Source organism: Mandrillus leucophaeus, unplaced genomic scaffold (genome assembly GCF_000951045.1).
Source record: "Mandrillus leucophaeus isolate KB7577 unplaced genomic scaffold, Mleu.le_1.0 Scaffold320, whole genome shotgun sequence".
Classification (NCBI taxonomy): Eukaryota; Metazoa; Chordata; class Mammalia; order Primates; family Cercopithecidae; genus Mandrillus; species Mandrillus leucophaeus.
Genome location: NW_012103366.1, coordinates 2,319,661 through 2,339,669, shown reverse-complemented (window position 1 = coordinate 2,339,669; position 20,009 = coordinate 2,319,661). Strand labels below are relative to the sequence as shown.

The following is a 20,009-nucleotide window of genomic DNA, read 5'->3' as shown; positions in this document are numbered from 1 at the left end:
AAATATTTTCTCCCATTTTGTGGGTTCTCTCTTCATTTTGTTGACTGTTTCCTTTGCTGTGCAGAAGCCTTTAAAAATGGACCCCATTTGTCCATTTTTGCTCTGGTTGCCTATGCTTCTGGGATCTAACTCAAGAAATCTTTGCCCAGCCCAAAGTCCTGGAGAGTTTCCCCAATGTTTTCTTTAAGTAGTTTCATCATTCAAGGTCTTAGATTTCAGTCTTAATCCATTTTTATTTGATTTTTGTGTATGGCGGGAGAAGGGGTCTAGTTTCATGCTTCTGCATATGGATATCCAATTTTCCCCAGCACCACTTGTTGAATAGACAGTCCTTTCCCCAATGTATGTTTTTGGCACATCTGTCGAAAATGAGTTCACTGTGTATCTATGGATTCACTTATGGGCTCCATATTCTGTTCCATTGGTTTATGTGTTTGTCTCTATGCCAGTAAAACAGCACAAAGGATTTAGGTTTAGTAACCTAAACCTATGCTGTTTAGATTATTAAAGCCCTGTAGTACAATTTGAAGTCAGGTAATATAATTCCTCCACAGTTTTTTCTTGTTGCCCAGAAAGCAAAGGTGGGTAGGGGGTGATTTGGAATAATACATAGGAAAGAGTAAGAGGAAAAATAAATGTTTCTCTAGAATTTCATAGTGATCTAAATGTCTTCCATCATACTATTATTATTATTTTTTTAAGCGTCAGGATCTTGCTATGTCACTCAGGCTGTAGTGCAGTGGCGAGATCATAGCTCACTGCCATCTCCAACTCCTGGGCTCAAGTGATCCCACCTTAGCTTCTCTAGTAGCTGGGACAAGAGGTGAACACTATCACACCAAGCTAATTTTTAAATTTTTTGTAGAGATGAGGTCTCCCTATGTTGCCCAGCCTGTTCTCAAACTCCTGGGCTCAAGTGATCCTCCCACCTCAGCTTCTCAAAGTGCTGGAAGTACAGGCCTGAGTCACTGAGCCTGGTTATAGTACCAGTCCTCAGCCACTGAGCCTGGTTGATTAGAGTTTTAGCATTTAATATTAAAAGAAAGTTTACTGTTTTATTATCAATAGTTTTACCAGGACATTTTATCCATTTCTTGTTCATCGTTGTCTCTTGGATATCTCATCCCTTCTGTAACTCAGGGTTTCTTCTGCATCTTGCAGGAGTACATGCTTTTAGGAGTTTTTGTTTGTTTGTTTTTTAATGTGGAGGGGTTGATTAGTAAAATGACTAATCTTTGGGAGATGAAAATGGTTAACAGATAAAAAAATAGAATAAGACCTACTATTTGATAGCACATTAGGGTGACTATAGTCAGCAATAACTTCATTGCATATTTTAAAATAACTTACAGAATGTAATTGGTTTATAAATCAAAGGATAAATGCTTGAGGGGATGGATACCCCATTCTCCATCATGCGTTTATTTCACATTGCATGCCTGTATCAAAACATCTCATGTACTCCATATATACACCTACTATGTACCTCCCAAAATTTTAGAAAATAAGTTTTTAAAAAATGGCATTCATCTTCATATGTATGATAACATTCCTATTTTTACCCTCACTTTATAAGGATTATTTAGATCACTATAAAATTTTAGAGTAGCATTTATTTTTTCCTCTTACTCTTTCCTGGATATTACTCCAAATCACTCCCCCATCTTTGCTTTCTGCATATTTTTGCAGGTAAAAAGTCTACCTCAGTAGAACAACAATTAGGCTGATAGTATTCTGATTTTTCTCTTTGTCAGCTTTTAAGTTGGGTTGTTTCGTGTTTTGGTTTTTAAATCTGTGGTTTCTCTACACAGTGTCTGGGGTGGATTTCTTTTTATTTATCCTGCTTGGTACTCAAAACATATTTTTGATCTGAGAATTCCTGTTTTTCTCAAATTCTGAAACATTCTCATCCATTATCTCTTTATATATTGACTCCTTGCCATTTCTCTACCTATTAAATGTAGGCTAGAGCTGCATGCTCTTAAATGCTTTCAATTTTTAGAAAATCTTTCTGCCTTCCTATGTGCCTTCAGACTGAATTTCAATTTGCTAACTCTCCTGCTGACGATGACTATTTAGTTTACTACATTTTTACTTTAGTGGCTACGCTTTCATTTCTAAGATTTTTAATTGTCTCCTTTTCCTAATTATTTGCTCTGGTTTTATTTCTGCAAGTTTGTGTTTCAAAACTCCCTGTCATTTTTAATGAATATGAGTCCTTCATTTAACCTTTTGAGAACATTAAACTTATTTTAAAGCAATTGAAGCTGTTATTTTAGCTTCATCTGGAATTAATTCACATTTGTTCATTCTGTTGGCTTTCGTAGCATTAGGATTCTTCATGTACTTTGAAATTCCAGAGTTCACCATCTTACCCTGAATAGGGTATATCCTTCATTCTCCTCTTCACATTCTTGTGCTCAGAGTTCAGTCTAATACCTCTATGCAGAACTTGTATTGCCAGTTTGATCTCATATTGCCAGTTTGAAATTCCTTCCCCTCAAGCCAGTCTCTAAGCCAGGAAACAGCAGGTTTCAGTTCCTGGTTCATATGGTTTGGCTCTGTGTCCCCATCCAAATCTCACCTTGAATTATAATCCCCATAATCCCCACTTGTCAAGGGCAGGACCAGGAGGAGGTAATCCGATCATGTGGCAGTTTCCCCCATGCTGTTCTCATGATAGCGAGTGAATCTCTTGAGATCTGATGGTTTTCTAAGTGTCTTGCATTTCCCATTTGCACTCATTCTCTTTCCTGCCACCCTGTGAAAAGGTGCCTTCTGCCATGATTTTAAATTTCCTGAGGCCTCCCCAGTCATGTGGAACTGTGAGTCAATTAAACCTCTTTTCTTCATAAATCACCCAGGCTCAGGTATTCCTTCACAGCAGCATGAGAATGGACTAGTACATTGGTCTTCTCCTTGCCTCCCTAGACCTACAGCCTCCTGTAAGACACAGCCTCGGGTAGCAACTGGAATTAGCTATTTTCAGCCTTCTTCTATGGGGGTGGGTGGATAAGTTCAAATAGTGAGTCTGACTCCAGTACCTTGCTATTCATGTAGCACATGCAGTATATTACTCCAAACAAGCCAGACTCCTAGCTGCCACTTCCAGGTTACAGACCCAGAGTCCAGAAGCTTCTGTTCCATTTCTTTGATATAACATGTCATTTTCTAGTCCAACTATGTCTTCAATTTTCTCTTTTTATTCTTTATTATTCAAATGAGTGGTTAGTAGAACAGGTGCCTCAAAGCATGTATTCACAATACCACTGTGATCAGAAGTTCTGCCTATCCACTGAGTTACCTCTTTCAAAGCTTACGTGAAGCAATTAAATGCCAATATATTAAGCACTAACAAAAGCAAAGCCCTATTTGAAATAAAAGCAAAATATTTTACACATAATTTTTAGTATATTTCTTGGCAATTGTTTTGCAGTGAAAACCACTTGGAAAATGACTAAATACTGTGTGTGTGCTTATTTTATCCTTTTTTTGAGACAGGATCTTGCTGTGTTGCCCAGGCTGGAGTGTGGTGGCACAATCAGGGCTCACTGCAGCCTCAACCTGTTGGGCTCAAGTGATCCTCCCGTCTCAATCTCCCGAGTAGCTGGGACTACAAGCACATGCCACCACACCTGGATAATTATTTTTTGTAGAGACAGTGTCTCCCCATGTTACTCAGGCTGGTCTCAAACTCCTGACCTCAAGGAATCCTTCACCTTGGCCTCCCAAAGTGCTACATTGCAGGTGTGAGCCACTGCACTTGACCAAAATACAGTATGTTTTGATACCTAAAGCATGTACAGAAAATCTAAAAAGGCTTTAAGTATTTGTCAAGTCCTAAGTAGGTTATGATGTCATACTGGTAAACTGAAGATAGGCTTAAAAACACTTCTATTTACTAACTACATTTGACCTTGAAAAGTTAAATTATTATTATTTTATTTTTGTCTGGCTACACAGCAAGTAAATTCTAAACTATCTTTATCTGTAGAATCTATATATCCATTTCTTACAATTTAGCTTTGGGAAATAGAGAGCAGGGCAGAGAAGAGTGAAGGGAAAAAGGCAGAATAATACATTTTCAAAACTTACCTAATGTCCAAACAACTGATAACTACTGTCAAAAATTTCAGAAACAACGGTAGTTTCTATGATGCTCAAATTTATTCAACTAAATCACATAAAATGAGTTGCTCTAAGCTGTGTATTTCTGGATATTCTTCTCACTACAAACTGTCTAGATGTTACTAAATATATAGTGTTATACAGCACAAACAAGAATGCTAGTAAACGGCTTAAACACATGTATGAATACTTATTTTACATAGCACCAACTTAATAAACTCACACTGCATCACTGGAGTAGAATCTTTATGATTTCAATCAGTAACCAAACATTCTATCCATGAATATCTCTAGACATTTGTTTTAAGCTCAAACCCAACGCTGGCTGTTTGCCACACATCTGCTGTCATTAGCAAAATTAAAACTAATTTTACCAAAATTTAACACATCTGAATGCTCCTTAAAAACTTAAGGATTCCTTAGCAAGTCTCTGCTTCTTAATGAGCTGTTCCTGACTTCATCATGTGATTTGAATTATTCAAAACTCAATCTCAAATCCTTAAATATACAAATTACCTTTCAATCAAGCAATTACTTGCTCTCTATCTGATGGCTAACAAGGTCTAATGTGGCCTAAGCAAGTACTGAAAAATTGAGCCCAAAATAAAACTGTCAATAAACAATACATTTCTAATATAAGAAAATAAACTAACATTTTTATTCCAGTCAGCAGAGAAAAAAGAAACTTAATCATGGATCTCAATTTGGAAGATTCTGAATGGTGGAACCATATTAAATATTTTCCCCTTTGTCTATGTTCACCTCTGCAGAGCATTATAACATATTTTACCCTTAATTATATTATTTCATCCCTATTTCTTTTCCCTTAACTATGTTCTAATAAACATGCTTATTTCTGGAACTTAGGGACTCATTACACTCTGCATTCTTTCATTGCATAAAATCAAACTCTCAATCAATATTTACCCCAGCAGTTCTCCATCACCACAAAAGAAAGAGAAGAAATTGCACAGGTAAACCCAAAGGGAGGATGAGGCTTAGGAAAAATAATGAAAACAAGGAACCATTAAAATATATACAGGTTTCTCAAGGAATCTGTAAAATCTTCCCCTGTGAAAGACATCTAACTAAAGGAAAAATGGTCTTGAAATGTTTATTACTCTTCAAACACTGTCTTCTTCTGACACCAGATAGTCTGGTTTTTCTCCAGCCACTCCTTCTCAAGTCTTCTTTGCATGCTCCTCTTCTACCTGTCCCTCACCCATGTGGGGGATTTTATACTAGAAGATCTCTTCTTACTCTAAACACTCCCCGCACTGTCTCAAACAGACCAATGGTTTCAGTTACCATGTATGTATACGTAAAAACTCCTAAATCTTTAGCTCCAGGTTAGAACTCTAAGCATTCACTCACTTATAAATATTTATTATGTCCCCACTATCAGCAAGGCACTGAGGTTCATGTTGTCATGGAGCTTGCAAACATGTAGGTGATGAGGAAATAAATAAAAGACTGAAAACATTAGTCAGGAGTAAGTGCTATCTATGCCGAAAATTAAATTAGGGTAGTATTAAAGACTTACTGGGTAGCTACTTTAGGTTGACTGACTTTAAAATGTCTCTATGCAGAGGTGACATTTAAACTGAGATATGAATGACCGGAAGAGGTTAAGCCATGTGAAGAAGGGCACCTTGGAAAGAGAAAGCAACTAGAGCAAAGGCCCTACAACAACAAGCTTGCCATTTTCTCAGAACCAAAAGGAGAGTGCTTTGGCTGAAACATAATGAACAAGCAAGAGAGTAGTAGAAGAAAATAAAGAGGAATATGGAAGCCAGATCGGCTAGAGAGAACTCTGAGAGTCAGATTAATAAATTTTAATTTTATTCTAGCAGTCTTGGCTTTGTTCTATGGGTAACTAGAAGCCAATGGAGAGTTTTAATTAAAAAAGTGACATGATCTGTTTTTGAAAAGACCACATTTGTTACGTGAAAAATGAACTACAGAAGGACAAGAATGGAAACAGAGATCCCAGGGAGAATACCACCACAGTAAATCAGACAAGAGATCATGATGGCTCGAAGTAGGATAGTAGTTGTGTTAAGACGCGTGACGTTCTTTTTTTTTTTTTTTTCTTTGAGATGGAGTCTTGCTCTGTCGCCCAGGTTAGAGTGCAGTGGCGCGATCTCAGCTCGCTGCAACCCCTCCCTACTGGTTTCAAGCAATTTTCCTGCCTCAGCCTCCTAAGTAGCTAGGACTACAGGTGACTGCCACTATGCCCGGCTAATTTTTTGTATTTTTAGTAGAGATGGGGTTTCACCAGGTTAGCCAGGATGGTCTTGATCTCATGACCTCGTGATTGGCCCACCTCGGCCTCCCAAAGTGCTGAGATTACAGGCATGAGCCACCACGCCCGATCTGATGTATGACATCTTAACAGATGATGCAGTGACTAGTACATTCACTGGATAACCAACTGCCTACTGGTCACTGCATCATCCGTTAAGATCTTCCATAGGTATCTATAATTCGGATGTCCAAACCAAGCCATCATCATCATCTCATTAAAATATCCTCCAACTCTGGTACTTCTAATTTCCTAATTTTAGAAATTATTGAAATCATCTAGACAATTGGCCAAACAGTAACCAAGCACTGCCCTTGGCTTGACCCTCTTCTTCATTCCCCAGACTCAATTATTAAGTCCTAATTATTCAGCTCCTAGGTCTCTTAAGGTCATCTAAAAAAAAAGCATTATCATTACCCTAGTCCAGAACTCCATTTGTACTACTACTTTCAATCTCCCTCCTTTGCAATCTGTTTGCCATTTTGCAACTAGTTATCTTTTTAAAACCTTGAACCTGATCAAGTACCTCCCCTGTTGGGAACAGGCCCCCCAAAATCTGCCCATAAACTGGCCCCAAAAATGGCCATAAACAAAATCTCTGTAGCACTGTGACATGTTCATGATGGCCATAACACCCACGCTGGAAGGTTGTGGGTTTACTGGAATGAGGACAAGGAACACCGGGCCCGCCCAGGGCAGAAAACCACTTAAAGGCATTCTTAAGCCACAAACAAGAGCATGAGTGATCTGTGCCTTCAGGATATGCTCCTTCTGCAGTTAACTAGCCCAGCGTATTCCTTTAATTCGGTCCATCCCTTCATTTCCCATAAGGGATACTTTTAGTTAATTTAATATCTATAGAAACAATGCTAATGACTGGCTTGCTGTTAATAAACACGTGGGTAAATCTCTGTTCGGGGCTGTCAGCTCTGAAGGCTGTGAAACCCCTGATTTCCCACTTCACACCTTTATATTTCTGTGTGTGGGTCTTTAATTCCTCTGGTGCTGCTCAGTTAGGGTCTCTCCGACCGAGCTGGCCTTGGTCCCCTGCTTGTATTAATAATACTCTGTTATTCCCACTACCTACAAAACAAAGTCCAAACTCCCGAACAAGAGTCCGATCTGACCACTGCTTAACTCTTGCCATTTTCTCAGAACATGGCTGAGAAAAAGGGAGATTGCTTTGGCTGAAACACAATGAGTAAGCAAGAGAGTGGTAGAAAAAAAATTAAAAGGAATATGGAAGATGGATTACCTTCTCTTGTACTTTCAATGCTACCAACACCACCAAATCCTCTACTCACTATTCCAGGAATTTTACCTCCTTTTTCCACCATTCACTACACCAATACCTACTTTTGTGTGTGTGTGTGTGTGTGTGTGTTTTTTTTGTTTTTTTTGTTTTTTTTTGAGACAGGGTCTCACTCTGTTGCCCAGGCTAGAGTGCAGAGGCACTATCATGGCTCACTGCAACCTTGACTTCTCAGGCTCAAGTGACCCTCCCACCTCAACCTCCTGAGTAGCTGGGACTACAGCTGTACACCACTGTGCCCAGATAATTTTTGTATCTTTTGTAGAGACAAGAGTTTCACCATCTTGCTCAGGCTGGTCTCGAACCCACCCTGGCCTCCCAAAGTGCTAGGATTTCAGGTGTGAGCCACCACACCTGGCCAATACCTACTTTTCTTTCATGTCTCGAAGTAGGTATCATTTCCTTATGGAAAGCTTTCCTAACCACTCAAAACTCGGTTAAGTGCCTCTCCCATGTGCCCCTGCAGCACAATGAATTTCCCCTATCACAGTCTGGTTATCCCTCAGTATTTGTTGGGGATTGGTTCCAGGACTTCCCTATAGATACCAAAATCCATGGACGCTCAAGTCCACCTTATAAAATGGTGCAGTATTTGCATATAACCTATGAACATCCTCCCATTTACTTTAAGTCATTTCTAGATAACTTATAATACCTAATTCAATGCAAATGCTAAGTAAACCATCGTTATACTGTATTGTTTAGGAAACAATGACAAGAAAAAATGTCTGTATATGTTCAGTACAGATGCAGCCATCCATTTTCTCCCCAAATCCTTTGATCCTTGTTTGGCTGAATCCACAGATGCAGAACATATGAATACAGGGCTAAATGTTACAATACAATATTTGTTTGCTTAATTTTCTGCTTTAGTATCAGCTCTGAGTCATTCTCATTTTCTGTCATATAAAAAGTACTCAATAAATACTTCTTGAGTAAATTAATGAATAAAGGACTTCCTTTAATGCTTCCTTTTATTGTACCTCAAGCAAAATCTTTTTAAATGCATTGTTAGTCTAGCAAAAAATTATATGAAAAGGGCAAAAATGAAGTGAAAGTAGAACCTCTACAGAATAAATGAACACATCAAAGCCAGCTCTCCCTTGATTTCTATTGAAGCTTGGATTCTTTGAGCTTATTTCTACCTCCAGACCTACAAGGGGCATGGAAGACCAGAGAATAAGACTAGGTTCTGCCCAAGATAAGGAGTCTAACAGGGGACACTGAAGTAAAAAGCTACAGCCATGGAATCACTATGAACTAGAAATAAATAATACACATAGAAGGGAACAGCAAGGAAACTGGCCTGTCTGTATTTTGGTGTTAAATAGTGGGGAAGAAAAAACTACTCCTCTGAAAATCCTACAGACAAGTGAACCCTAACACAAGTATACATCTGAATTCACAATGTAAATCTAAAGCAGAGAACTGAATTTAATGTGGTCCCAATAATGCTACTGGAGAGTAGCATACAAAAGCCAAAACAAATCCCTCCAGGCAGAAAGTCATTTTCAGTCCAGATAGACATCAAATACTTTCAAGATGCAAAAACATCATGGAAAATAAATAACTCACAGTTATAAAACACAGTTAAGACATCATGAATAAGAGCAAAAAAGGTAAGAAAAGGATCATATAGTGAGAAACAAAAAGATTTCATATAGCAGAATTTTCTGTTAAAAATATAAAATAGTTATGTTTAATGTATCTAATAAAAGGTAAGTCTGAAAATACAACCAAAGAATTAAAGACCAACCAAGCAAGGTAAAAAACAATTTCTAAAAATGAAAAATATGGCCGGTATGGTGGCTCAGCCCTGTAATGCCAGCACTTTGGAAGGCTGAGGCAGGAGGATTGCTTGAGCCCAGGAGTTCAAGACCAGCCTGGGCAACACAGAGAGACCTTGTCTCTACAAAATACAAAAATAAATTAGCTGGGCATGGCAGCACACACCTGTTTTCTCAGCTACTTGGGGGGCTGAGGTAGGTCGAGCCCATGAGGTCGAGGCTGCAGCGAACCATGATCACACCACTGTACCCCAGCCTGCGCAACAGAATGAGACTTGGTCTCAAAAAAAAATATATATATATAGATACACACACACACACACACACACACACATATACACACACACATCTCTATATACACACACACATATATACACACACACACATATATATATATAATCATTTAAGTTAAAAACCCAACATACATAATCAACCAGCATATTTGAGGCAACTAAAGAGAAAATTAGTGATTCTGGTAGACCTGAGGAAATAATACAGAATGCAGGCCAGAAAGGTAAAGAAATAGAAAATATGATAGAGAGGTTTAGAGACATGAAAAACATAAGATGATGTAACATATTTCTAACTGAAGTTCCAGAAGAAAAAACAGAAATGGGAAGATGTAATATCTGAAGGGATAATAAGAGAACTGTAGAATTCCAGAATTGTAGAAAAATATCCATCTTCAGATCTAGGAACCCCAACAAATCTCAAGTAGAATAAATACAAAGAGATACATAGCTAGTTACTTCATAATAAAACTGCCATTTATACCAAAGAAAAAGACTTTCATATTAAAGTTAATCAAATTTTAAAATGCTATCAAATAGAAAAGATATACAAACAAAGGCATAATATCTGACTTCTCAACAATTAGTGGAAGCCAAAAGACAATTGAGTAACATCTTAAATGTGCCTTTCCCACAAAAGATCCTCACCTAAACGAACTTCTATAGGATGCACATCAGACAGAAAGATTAGATATAAGAAAAGGTGGCTAACAAAGACTCTGAATAAATCTAAGCAAACAACAATGTATATTTCATAGCAGAGAAAGAGCAGAATAGACAGAAAATATTAGCCAACAAGTAGTACATAAGTTGGAGGAGGCGATCAGAATTAAAGCACTCTAAAGCTTTTGTGTTTTTCAGAAGGAAAGTAAATTTATCAATTAACTTTAGTCTTTGAAGTACAGACACAGAGTCTGAAACTTTCAAATGAAAGAAAGAGAATATTGGAGAGGGGATGATGGAATGAGGGGAAAAAAAAGAGGCAAAAAAGGAATTTAAGAAAACAGGACAAAGAAACATGACAAAATGGTAGAAATAAGTTTAACTATATCAGTGATTACAGTAAATGTAAACTGCCTAAACTTCCATTTAAAAGACATAGATGATTGTATTAAGACAAAAAGTTAAAATCAAAGGATGGGAAAATAGTAACCAAAAGAAATGTAGTGGAGGGGTCACTAAAGAAAAAGAGTAGTTGCACAATGATAGAGGGTATAATTCATCAGTGTTACGTAATAATTCTAAATACGTATGCATCTAATGACAGCCTCAAATTATAAAAAGTAAAAATTTACAGAACCATAAAAAAAAGACCATCAAATCTACCATCAGACTCTGACACTCCAACATCTCCCTTGGTAATAATGAATTTTTAAAACAGGACAAAGATTTGTATTGAACACTAAAAATAAGAATTGATGTGTGTAAACACCACACCAGCAATTAAAAATACACATTATTTTCAAGACAGGAAAATCATTTAGAAAAACTGACTAACTGCTAAACCAAAATGTTACACTCAACAAATTTCAAGACTGAATCAATACAGACCACAGTTTGTGAAAAAATTTAATACAAAAAGATAAACAAAAATTCCATCTATCTATAAATTTAAAATGATACTTTAACAACTAAAAAGTCATAGAAGAATCACAACAGAAATAAGAATACATTTAGAATTATAAATAATAAAAATATTATATATCAAAACTGTGGAATGTGTTATGGCTTAAATGTCTACTTCAGAAAGGAAGGAAGGGTTAATATTAATAAACTAAGTATCTAACTGACAATTAATAACAGAATGACAGAACCAAAAAACAAGAGATGCTAGTGAGGCTGCAGAGAAAAGTCAATACTTAATACACTGCTGGTGGGAATGTAAGTTAGTTCAGCCACTGTGGAAAGCAGATTGGAGATTTCTCAAAGAACTCCAGCAATCCCATTAGAGAGTGTATATCAAAAAGAAATAAATTATTCTACCAAAAAGACACATGCACTCGGTGTTCACTGCAGCAATATTCACAATTGCAAAGACTTGGAATCAACCTAGTTGTCCATCAATGGTGTACTGGATAAAGAATATATGGTACATATACACCATGGAATACCATGCAGCCACAAAAAGGAATGAATTATGTCCCTTGCAGCAACATGCATGTAGCTAGAGGCCATTATCCTAAGCAAACTGACACAGAAAACAAAAAACCAAGTACTACATATTCTCACTTATAACTAGGAACTAAACACCAGGTACGCATGAACATAAAGACAGCAAAAATAGGTACTGGAGACTACTAGATGAGGGAGAGAGAGAGAGGGCAGCAATGGTTGAAAAACTATTTGGTACTATGCTCACTATCTGGGTGATGAGATCAAGTGTACCCCACACCTCATCATCAGACAAAATACCCATGTAACAAGCCCTCACATGTACCCTCCTATATCTAAATAAAAGTTGAAGTTATAAAACAATAAAACAGAGAAAAAATAATGACAGAACAAACACAAAAAAAAAGACAGCAAGGAGGCTATAAATAAAAAGCAAAAATTGATGAAATAGGATACAAACATATAATGGTTCAAAGTAAAAAAAATTACTTGGAAAAATAATAAAAGACAAACCTCTGGGAAGACTAGTCAAGAAAATAAAACAAATATTAGGAATGAAAAAAGGACACAACTACATATGCTATTGAGAGTAAACAGGGAATATCATTATACACCTTATATCAATAAATTAAAAATTTAGTTTAAGTAGATAAGTAGATAGTTTTTCATAGAAAACTGAGTCAAAAAGAAACAGAAAAAATAAAGAAATTAAACAAGTGGTTTAATAGTTCCCACAAAGAAAACATCAGTCCAGACAGTATTATAAGTAAGTTCTATCAAACATTCAGGGAACAAATAATTTCACACAAACTATTCCAGTATACAGAAAAAAATACATTAAAAAAATTTATACATACCTGTTTCAAATGACGGTATTTTTTCCACTCTGAGAGTTTGTGATCCCTGTCCTTCTTTCTGAACATTTGTGGAGTAAAACTTTACTTGACTCAGTGTACCAATATATGGATGAGTACAGGGAACCATATTTGAAAAGCTTCCAAATGTCACTAAATTCTGCCACTCTAAAAGAAAAAACATATATACTTTGATTTCAAACCAACTCCCAGCTGCACAATTAATTGCCAAGTCACCCTCTCCAGAGGAGGTGTTTCACTGCTTCTATGTACACAGGAAATACATTTTGTAAAGAAAAATTAGTGACAACATTCTAATTTTCTCTAACCTGTAAACTTATTTGGAAATTCTTAAAAATATTAAAAAATCAAATAAAATATTCATGCTAGTCAGTTATTTTGAAAGGTATATAGTACATAATAGAAACCCTTTATTTTGCATGCTGGTTGCAAGCTAAAAAAATTTTGGCATAATTACTTTTCAGAATAAAGGACTCTGGGAGGGAAGGTCAGGAAGACTTCCTACACAAAATTATCCTGTGTCCTTCTTCCACTAGCTAAAGATTCATTCCTCTTTCATTTCACAATCAATAAGTGAATTATATTAATCATTCATTCATACTGTCACCGATTTTTTAATCAGATAATTAGATCAACATTTGGTGAGATGCCTCAGTATATGGGGAATTTTAATTGAGTGAAGAATAGAAGACTAATTACAAAGCACTTCAGCTGCTTCCTCTGGGTTTACTGTGAGCTTTGAAGGGCTCAAATACAGAAGGAAAATATATTCCACAATTTACCCAAGTACAAGAAAACCAAATTTGTCTCTATTTTCCTGTGACCCTCCTTCTCTTTTATTTTTTACTATGAGTACTGAGAATTCCTCTTTTTGAAAGAACCCAAAAACCCTACCTAGATAATATTCATATATTTTGTAAAGTTTTAGGTGAAATCAAATTACATCATTACAGATAGTCAAGTTTTTCCAAGGATGGAGGGTTGAGCGTTTAAGAGTTGAAACTTTTTTAACTGCTTAATAATGATCTTCCAAAAATGTTAATTCATGTATTGTGTGTGCAGATATATGCATTCTGAAAGAAAAGTCATTTCTTAATGGCGCAGAGAATTCATCAGGAACATAAATTATTAATGTTGAAGATAATATGAAGAGCACAAAGGGCATAAGGGAATATAAGTATTCACTCAAGTTTCAGGCCTAGAACTTACTTCCTTGAAAAAGTTTCTGATGTCAACTGATTCTTTTACTTATTTGGGAAACTGTTGAAGGCCTAGAATGTTTTTGGTCATTTGTGTCTATTTTTTAAAGGGTCAGTAAAGCAAATATAACAGAAGATTCCTACACATTAAAATATGCTGCCTACTAGCAAAAATAATTAGTAAATATGGGCTAATGCAGATTTTTATAGGAAACACACTCCAGAAAAGCATCTTCTTCATCCTGGCCACTGGTGTTCCGACTCTTCAGCCCTATTCAAAATATCTTCTGTAATTATTACCTGACAAAGACAATATGCTACTTTTTTTTTCCACACACTGATGAAATACTTTCATAGAATTTGTGCTAAGATGTTTAAAGAGGGATTACTCCACAGTTTAAAAGTCCTTCCTTAGAAGATGACCCATTTCCATGACTTGATGCTAGATTTTTTCAACATTCTCCTTTGTTTTTAAAACAGTACAGAAAATCTCAAACATATGCAAAGGCAGAAAAACCAGCACAATAAACTGTCACGTACTCATTGCCTACTTTCAACAATGATCAACTCATGGTCAATTTCATCTCATCGCTACCTGCACCAATATTAATTTGAAGCAAATCTCAGACATAATTTCATTCATAAATATTTCAGTATGTATTTACAAGAAACAAAAACTTTAACGCAACCATAACACCATTAGCAGAAATTTTTTAAAAATCCTTAGTATCATCAAATATTCTCAATTTCAAATTTCCAGTTGTTACAAATGTTATAATTTTTTTCCAGTTTCTACGTGAATAGATTCAGACAAAGTTTACATATTGGGACTAATTGAGATGTCTTTTAAGTCTCTTTTAAGCTACAGAATGTCTGCTTTTTTTTGTTTTGTTTTGTTCTGTTTAACTGCAATTTTTATGTTGAAAAAGCCAGGTTGTTTGTCCTGAATTTTTGTCCTGGTGATTTCCCAGGCTGATTTTGCTGACTGAATTCCTATGCTATTGTTTAGCACATTCTTCTATATGTTCTATAAATCAATGGCTGTAAAGGCTTTATCTAACTTCAGACTCTTTTTATTAGGTCAACAGTACTTTGTTAAGTGGTGATGAGTTTTTTTTTATCAGGAACCACACAGTAATTGGTTGATTTATTTGGGATGATAATGTCTACTGTTCTTCAATGCCTAGAATCATTTATTCATTAGGTGGTTACAAAACGATACTAATTTTATTACTCCTTCATTTACTACTCAGAATACTTCTACAAAGAGAAAATATCCGTCATTTATTGGTTATTCAGAAAAGTAGTTCATATAGGAAAGTCAGACTAAATGCTTCTTTCCCTTTGTTTACCAGTTCTCAAAATAATACGTTAATTACCTAAGGTCCTGTAATAGTGACACATTTTTAATTTGTGTGTATATCATGAAAACTTCATAAATTTAAACATTACTTGGCATTTTTCAATCTAGTTTAGTCATCATCCTGACTAATGCTCAAACTGTTCTATTTTGGGCCAGTAGAGGTCTCTTAAAATTGACTCCCAAGTGCTTTTGACACTATCCCCATAATCTTTTAAAGCTTTCTTGCTGGCTGTTTTGAAAAGTCCTTAATTTTTAACACCAGTAGAAATTCAGGTATCAGCAACTTTAAAAGTACACATTTGGCATTAATACGAGACAGAAAATGGCACATACATTTACCACCTTTAACACTGTATATTATAACAACTGTACTGGAGCACATTTAACTCAATAAAACAAATATAATACCTAACACATAGCAATAGAAACACAACCACTGGTTAAAGAATTACTAAATTCCGCAGGGTGCAGTGGCTCACGCCTGTAATCCCAGCACTTTAGGAGGCCAAGGTGGGTGGATCACAAGGTCAGGAGTTTCAGATCAGCCTGGCCAACATAGTGAAACCCCGTCTTTACTAAAAATACAAAAATTAGCCAGATGTGGTGGTGGGCACCTATAATCCTAGCTATGCAGAAGGCTGAGGCAGGAGAATTGCTTGAACCCGGGAGGCGGAGGTTGCAGTGAGCCAAGATCGTGCCATTCCATTCCAGCCCAGGCGACAGTATAAGACTCCATCTCAAAACAAAACAAAAAAAAAACAACAAAAAAAGAATTATTGAAATCATTAATTCTAGTAAGCAGAGAGACAGAGTGAAAAATATTACCCACCATTAATACTCTTTTTTCAAGGTAACTTCTAAACAACCTACAGATGGAAGTCTTTACTCTGGCACTTACTCTTCTACTGGCCTGGACAAGAACTGTGTATATAAGGGCTATGTCTTCAAGACTGCAGAGCTACTGGTATCCTATCATCAGTCTATTCAGAACAGCCACACTTCTGTGTTTATTTTACTCTCATGGCCTTTGTAGCTAATGACTTAATGGCCACTGCCAGTGATCACTACTTGTCCTCTCTCTCCAATCTAGTTTGTCACCTACCACTTACTCTGGCTTCTAGAGAAAATCTGACCATCATTTTTAGGCTACGAATAACAACAAAAAGACGCTCCTTTTCTCTCACACAAACTGACAACTCAGTCTACTCTATATGTTGCTTCCGCAACAACAACTAAAGATAAACAAAAAGATTTCTTGCAATGTGAGTTTATTTCCGCCTAACCTCAGAGACAAAGTCAAGCTTGCAGCCTGTCTTCTAGATTTCAGTCTCCTTAGTTAAGAGACTATTTCAGTAATTATTTTCCAAAATTTCTAAGGCAGTGATATATGAAAGCTAAATAGCTGTTAAAAGAGGTTACCAAGAGGTTATATAACCTTTTAAAGAAGTTATTAAGTATGAATTTAAAATACATAATATAGAACACAAAAATTATTCCTTATAGTATTATTCATCGCAGGAAAAAACAGAAACAACTCAAATGTTTCCTAATAGAACAATGATTAAGTTACCGCAGGTCCTTATACTTTTATTATGTATTCATTAAGAACTTTTAATAACAAGGAAAAACACTCATGCTCTAATGTTGCATGAAAAAAAGCAGGAGACTTGTACAGTATGATTTCAACTACTAAAAATGTGGTGAAATATCTGGATTATGCACAGTTTTTACTTTATACCTTATACTTTCCCTGTATTTAAAAAAATGCCCATAATAATAAAAAAAAAACCCCTAAGAATATATCAATTGCTAAATCATCTGAAACTTCATCAAGGTCTTATTAACATCATCATCACAATTTGTAATATAGTCTACCATTAACAGATTGACTATCTCTGGTTTACTTTAATCCTTTCAGCTAGCCAAAACTAAAGGAAAATCCTTTTTATCCTTAATCATGTAGCAAGCAAAAGTGTGACCTGGATGGAGCAGCTTAGTCTAGAAGATCACTGCTGATGTAACTTTTCTCCAGACCAGAGTAAGAAACAGAGAATCTCTTTTTTTTTTTTTGAGTTAGGAAACAATAGATGACGACAACTTCCTGGACTGCATCTTGACATACATCTCTACTGCCTTGCTTAATTCTATTTTTTTTTTCCATTTTTATTTATTTTTGAGATAGAGTCTCACTCCGTCATCCAGGCTGGAGTGTAGTGGCATGATCTCAACTCACTGCAACCTCTACCTCCCGGGTTCAAGTGATTCTCCCACCTCAGCCTCCCGAGTAGCTGGGATTACAGGCATGTGCCACCACGCCTGACTAATTTTTGTATTTTTAGCAGAGATGGGGTTTCACCATGTGGGCCAGACTCGTCTTGAACTCCTAACCTCAGGTGATCCACCCTCCTTGGCCTCCCAAAGTGCTGGGATTACAGGTGTGAGCCACCGCACCCAGCTGTGTTTTTCTGAGACAGGGTGTCACTCTGACATCCAGGCTGGGGCAGTGGTGCAATCATGGTTCACTGCAGCCTCAACCTCCCCAGCCTCAGGTGGTCTTCCCACCTCAGCCTCCTGAGTAACTGGGACCACAGGTGCGTGCCACCCTACCTGGCTAAATTTTTTTTTTTTTTTGTAGAGATGGGATTTTGCCATGCTGCCCCAAACTCCTGAACTCAAGTGATCTACCTACCTTGGCCTCCCAAATTTTGCTGAGATTACAGGCATGAGCCACCATGCCTGGCAAAGAGTGACATTTTAAAAACACTCCTCTTTTTCTAAGACTGTGGCTTAAAATACTCAAATTTCCACCAGGTGCAGTGGCTCATGCCTGTAATCCCAGGACTTTGGGAGGTCAAGGCAAGCAGATCACCTGAGGTCAGGAGTTCAAGACCAACCTGACCAACATGGTGAAATCCCGTCTCTACTAAAAATACAAAAATCAGCCAGGCGTGGTGGCTAACACCTGTAATCCCAGCTACTCGGGAGGCTGAGGCAGGAGAATCGCTTGAACCCAGGAGGCAGACGTTGCAGTGAGCCGAGATCCGCCACTGCACTCCAGCTTGGGCAATAAGAGCGAAACTCCATCTCAAAAAAAACCAAAAAATGAAAAAACTCAATTTTATTTTCATACCACCCCACCACACCCTAGACACAACAGGTTTCTTTCTGCTCCTTAAAACTATTTGTCTGGGCCAGACACAGTGGCTCACACCTGTAATCCCAGCACTTTGGGAGGCTGAGATGGGTGGAATGCTTGAGCTCAGGAGTTCGAGACCAACCTGGGTAACATGGTGAAACCCAGTCTGTAACAAAAATACAAAAATTAGCTGGGCATGGTGGTGTTAGCCTGTGGTCCCAGCTACTCAGAAAGCTGACGTGGGAGGATCACTGGAGCCCAGGCAGTCAAGGCTGCAGTGAGCTGTGATCGTGCCAGTGCACTCTAGCCTGGGTGACAGAGCAAGACCCTTTCTCAAAAATACATACATATATACATACTAGTCTGATCTTTACAGTTCCTCTTTACTCTTCCCAAATTGCTCTTTCTCCCAGACCTTCACATGGCTTGCTCATTTTCATCTTTCATGCCTAGGCTCAGTCATCACCTCAGAAAAGTTGGAGTCCCAGGCCATCTTATCTAATGAACTAGCCCGTCCTGGCTACTTTCTAGCCCATCGTCCTGCCTATCTCTTCTATGGCACTTTAAATATATTTACTTCTGATGGAAGAAAGGTGGAAACCAACTACCTTGTTCAGCACTACATTATCAGCAACAATAATGCCTGGCATCCAATGCTGATTCTCATTCACAACAACTCTAGGAGGTACATACTACAGTTAGCTTCATTTTATACTTAAGTACAATAAATTCTACAATGAACTTGATCTGCATAGAATCTTTCTGTCGACCTGCCCAAATGGTCTTTTTGTTTGTTTGCTTGCTTTTTCTTTTTTTTTTTGAGACGGAGTTTTGCTCTTGCTGCCCAGGCTGGAGTACAATGGCGCGATCTCAGCTTACTGCAGCCTCCACCTCCTGGGTTCAAGCAATTCTCCTGCCTCAGCCTCCCAAGTAGCTATCATTACAGGTGCCCACCACCATGCCCAGCTAATTTTTGTATTTTCAGTAGAGACGAGCTTTCACCATATTGGCCATGCTGGTCTTTTGTAACTGTCAATACTCTTAGTTATTTAAAGAGTTTGAGGAGGAGGAGGGACCTCTGCTGGGGATAAAAGTTAAATTCTCAGTCTACTTTCCTTATGACAATAAATACCAGCAGATTAGAGACAATAATAACAGAGTATGTTTGATTTCTATTTTCTATTTTAAAATTACACTTTTATTAATTTCAGTGTTCATCTAGTATACTTAAGCGTCTTCCCCTCTCAAATGTTTGCCAAATGAGGCCACCTGTAAATACATGAAAAAAAGAAATACGTGCTCTATCCTAACCCAAAGAACTTTTTATAAAAAAGGATATACTTACTACAGAAACTAAGTAACATTTTTATTCTTTAGAAGTATATGTCTACTATAGATCATTTGTAAAACACAAATTAAAAAAATTTTAGACATGAAAACTCACTGTTGATATCACAGTATATATTTTTACTGTATTTTTCTACAGTTTTTACCTAACAACA

At 37.0% G+C, this 20,009-nt stretch overlaps 1 protein-coding gene across 1 annotated transcript in view; it reads right to left on the bottom strand.

Annotated features, from left to right (window-relative positions):
- The window catches only part of SLC30A9 (solute carrier family 30 (zinc transporter), member 9), a 116,679-nt gene that overhangs the window by 92,479 nt on the left and 4,191 nt on the right, over window positions 1-20,009 (bottom strand). Inside the window, exon 2 of the mRNA XM_011987991.1 lies at window positions 12,792-12,956. Within this exon, the coding sequence (XP_011843381.1) occupies window positions 12,792-12,956 (165 nt within the window). The remainder of the gene's footprint in view (window positions 1-12,791; window positions 12,957-20,009) is intronic.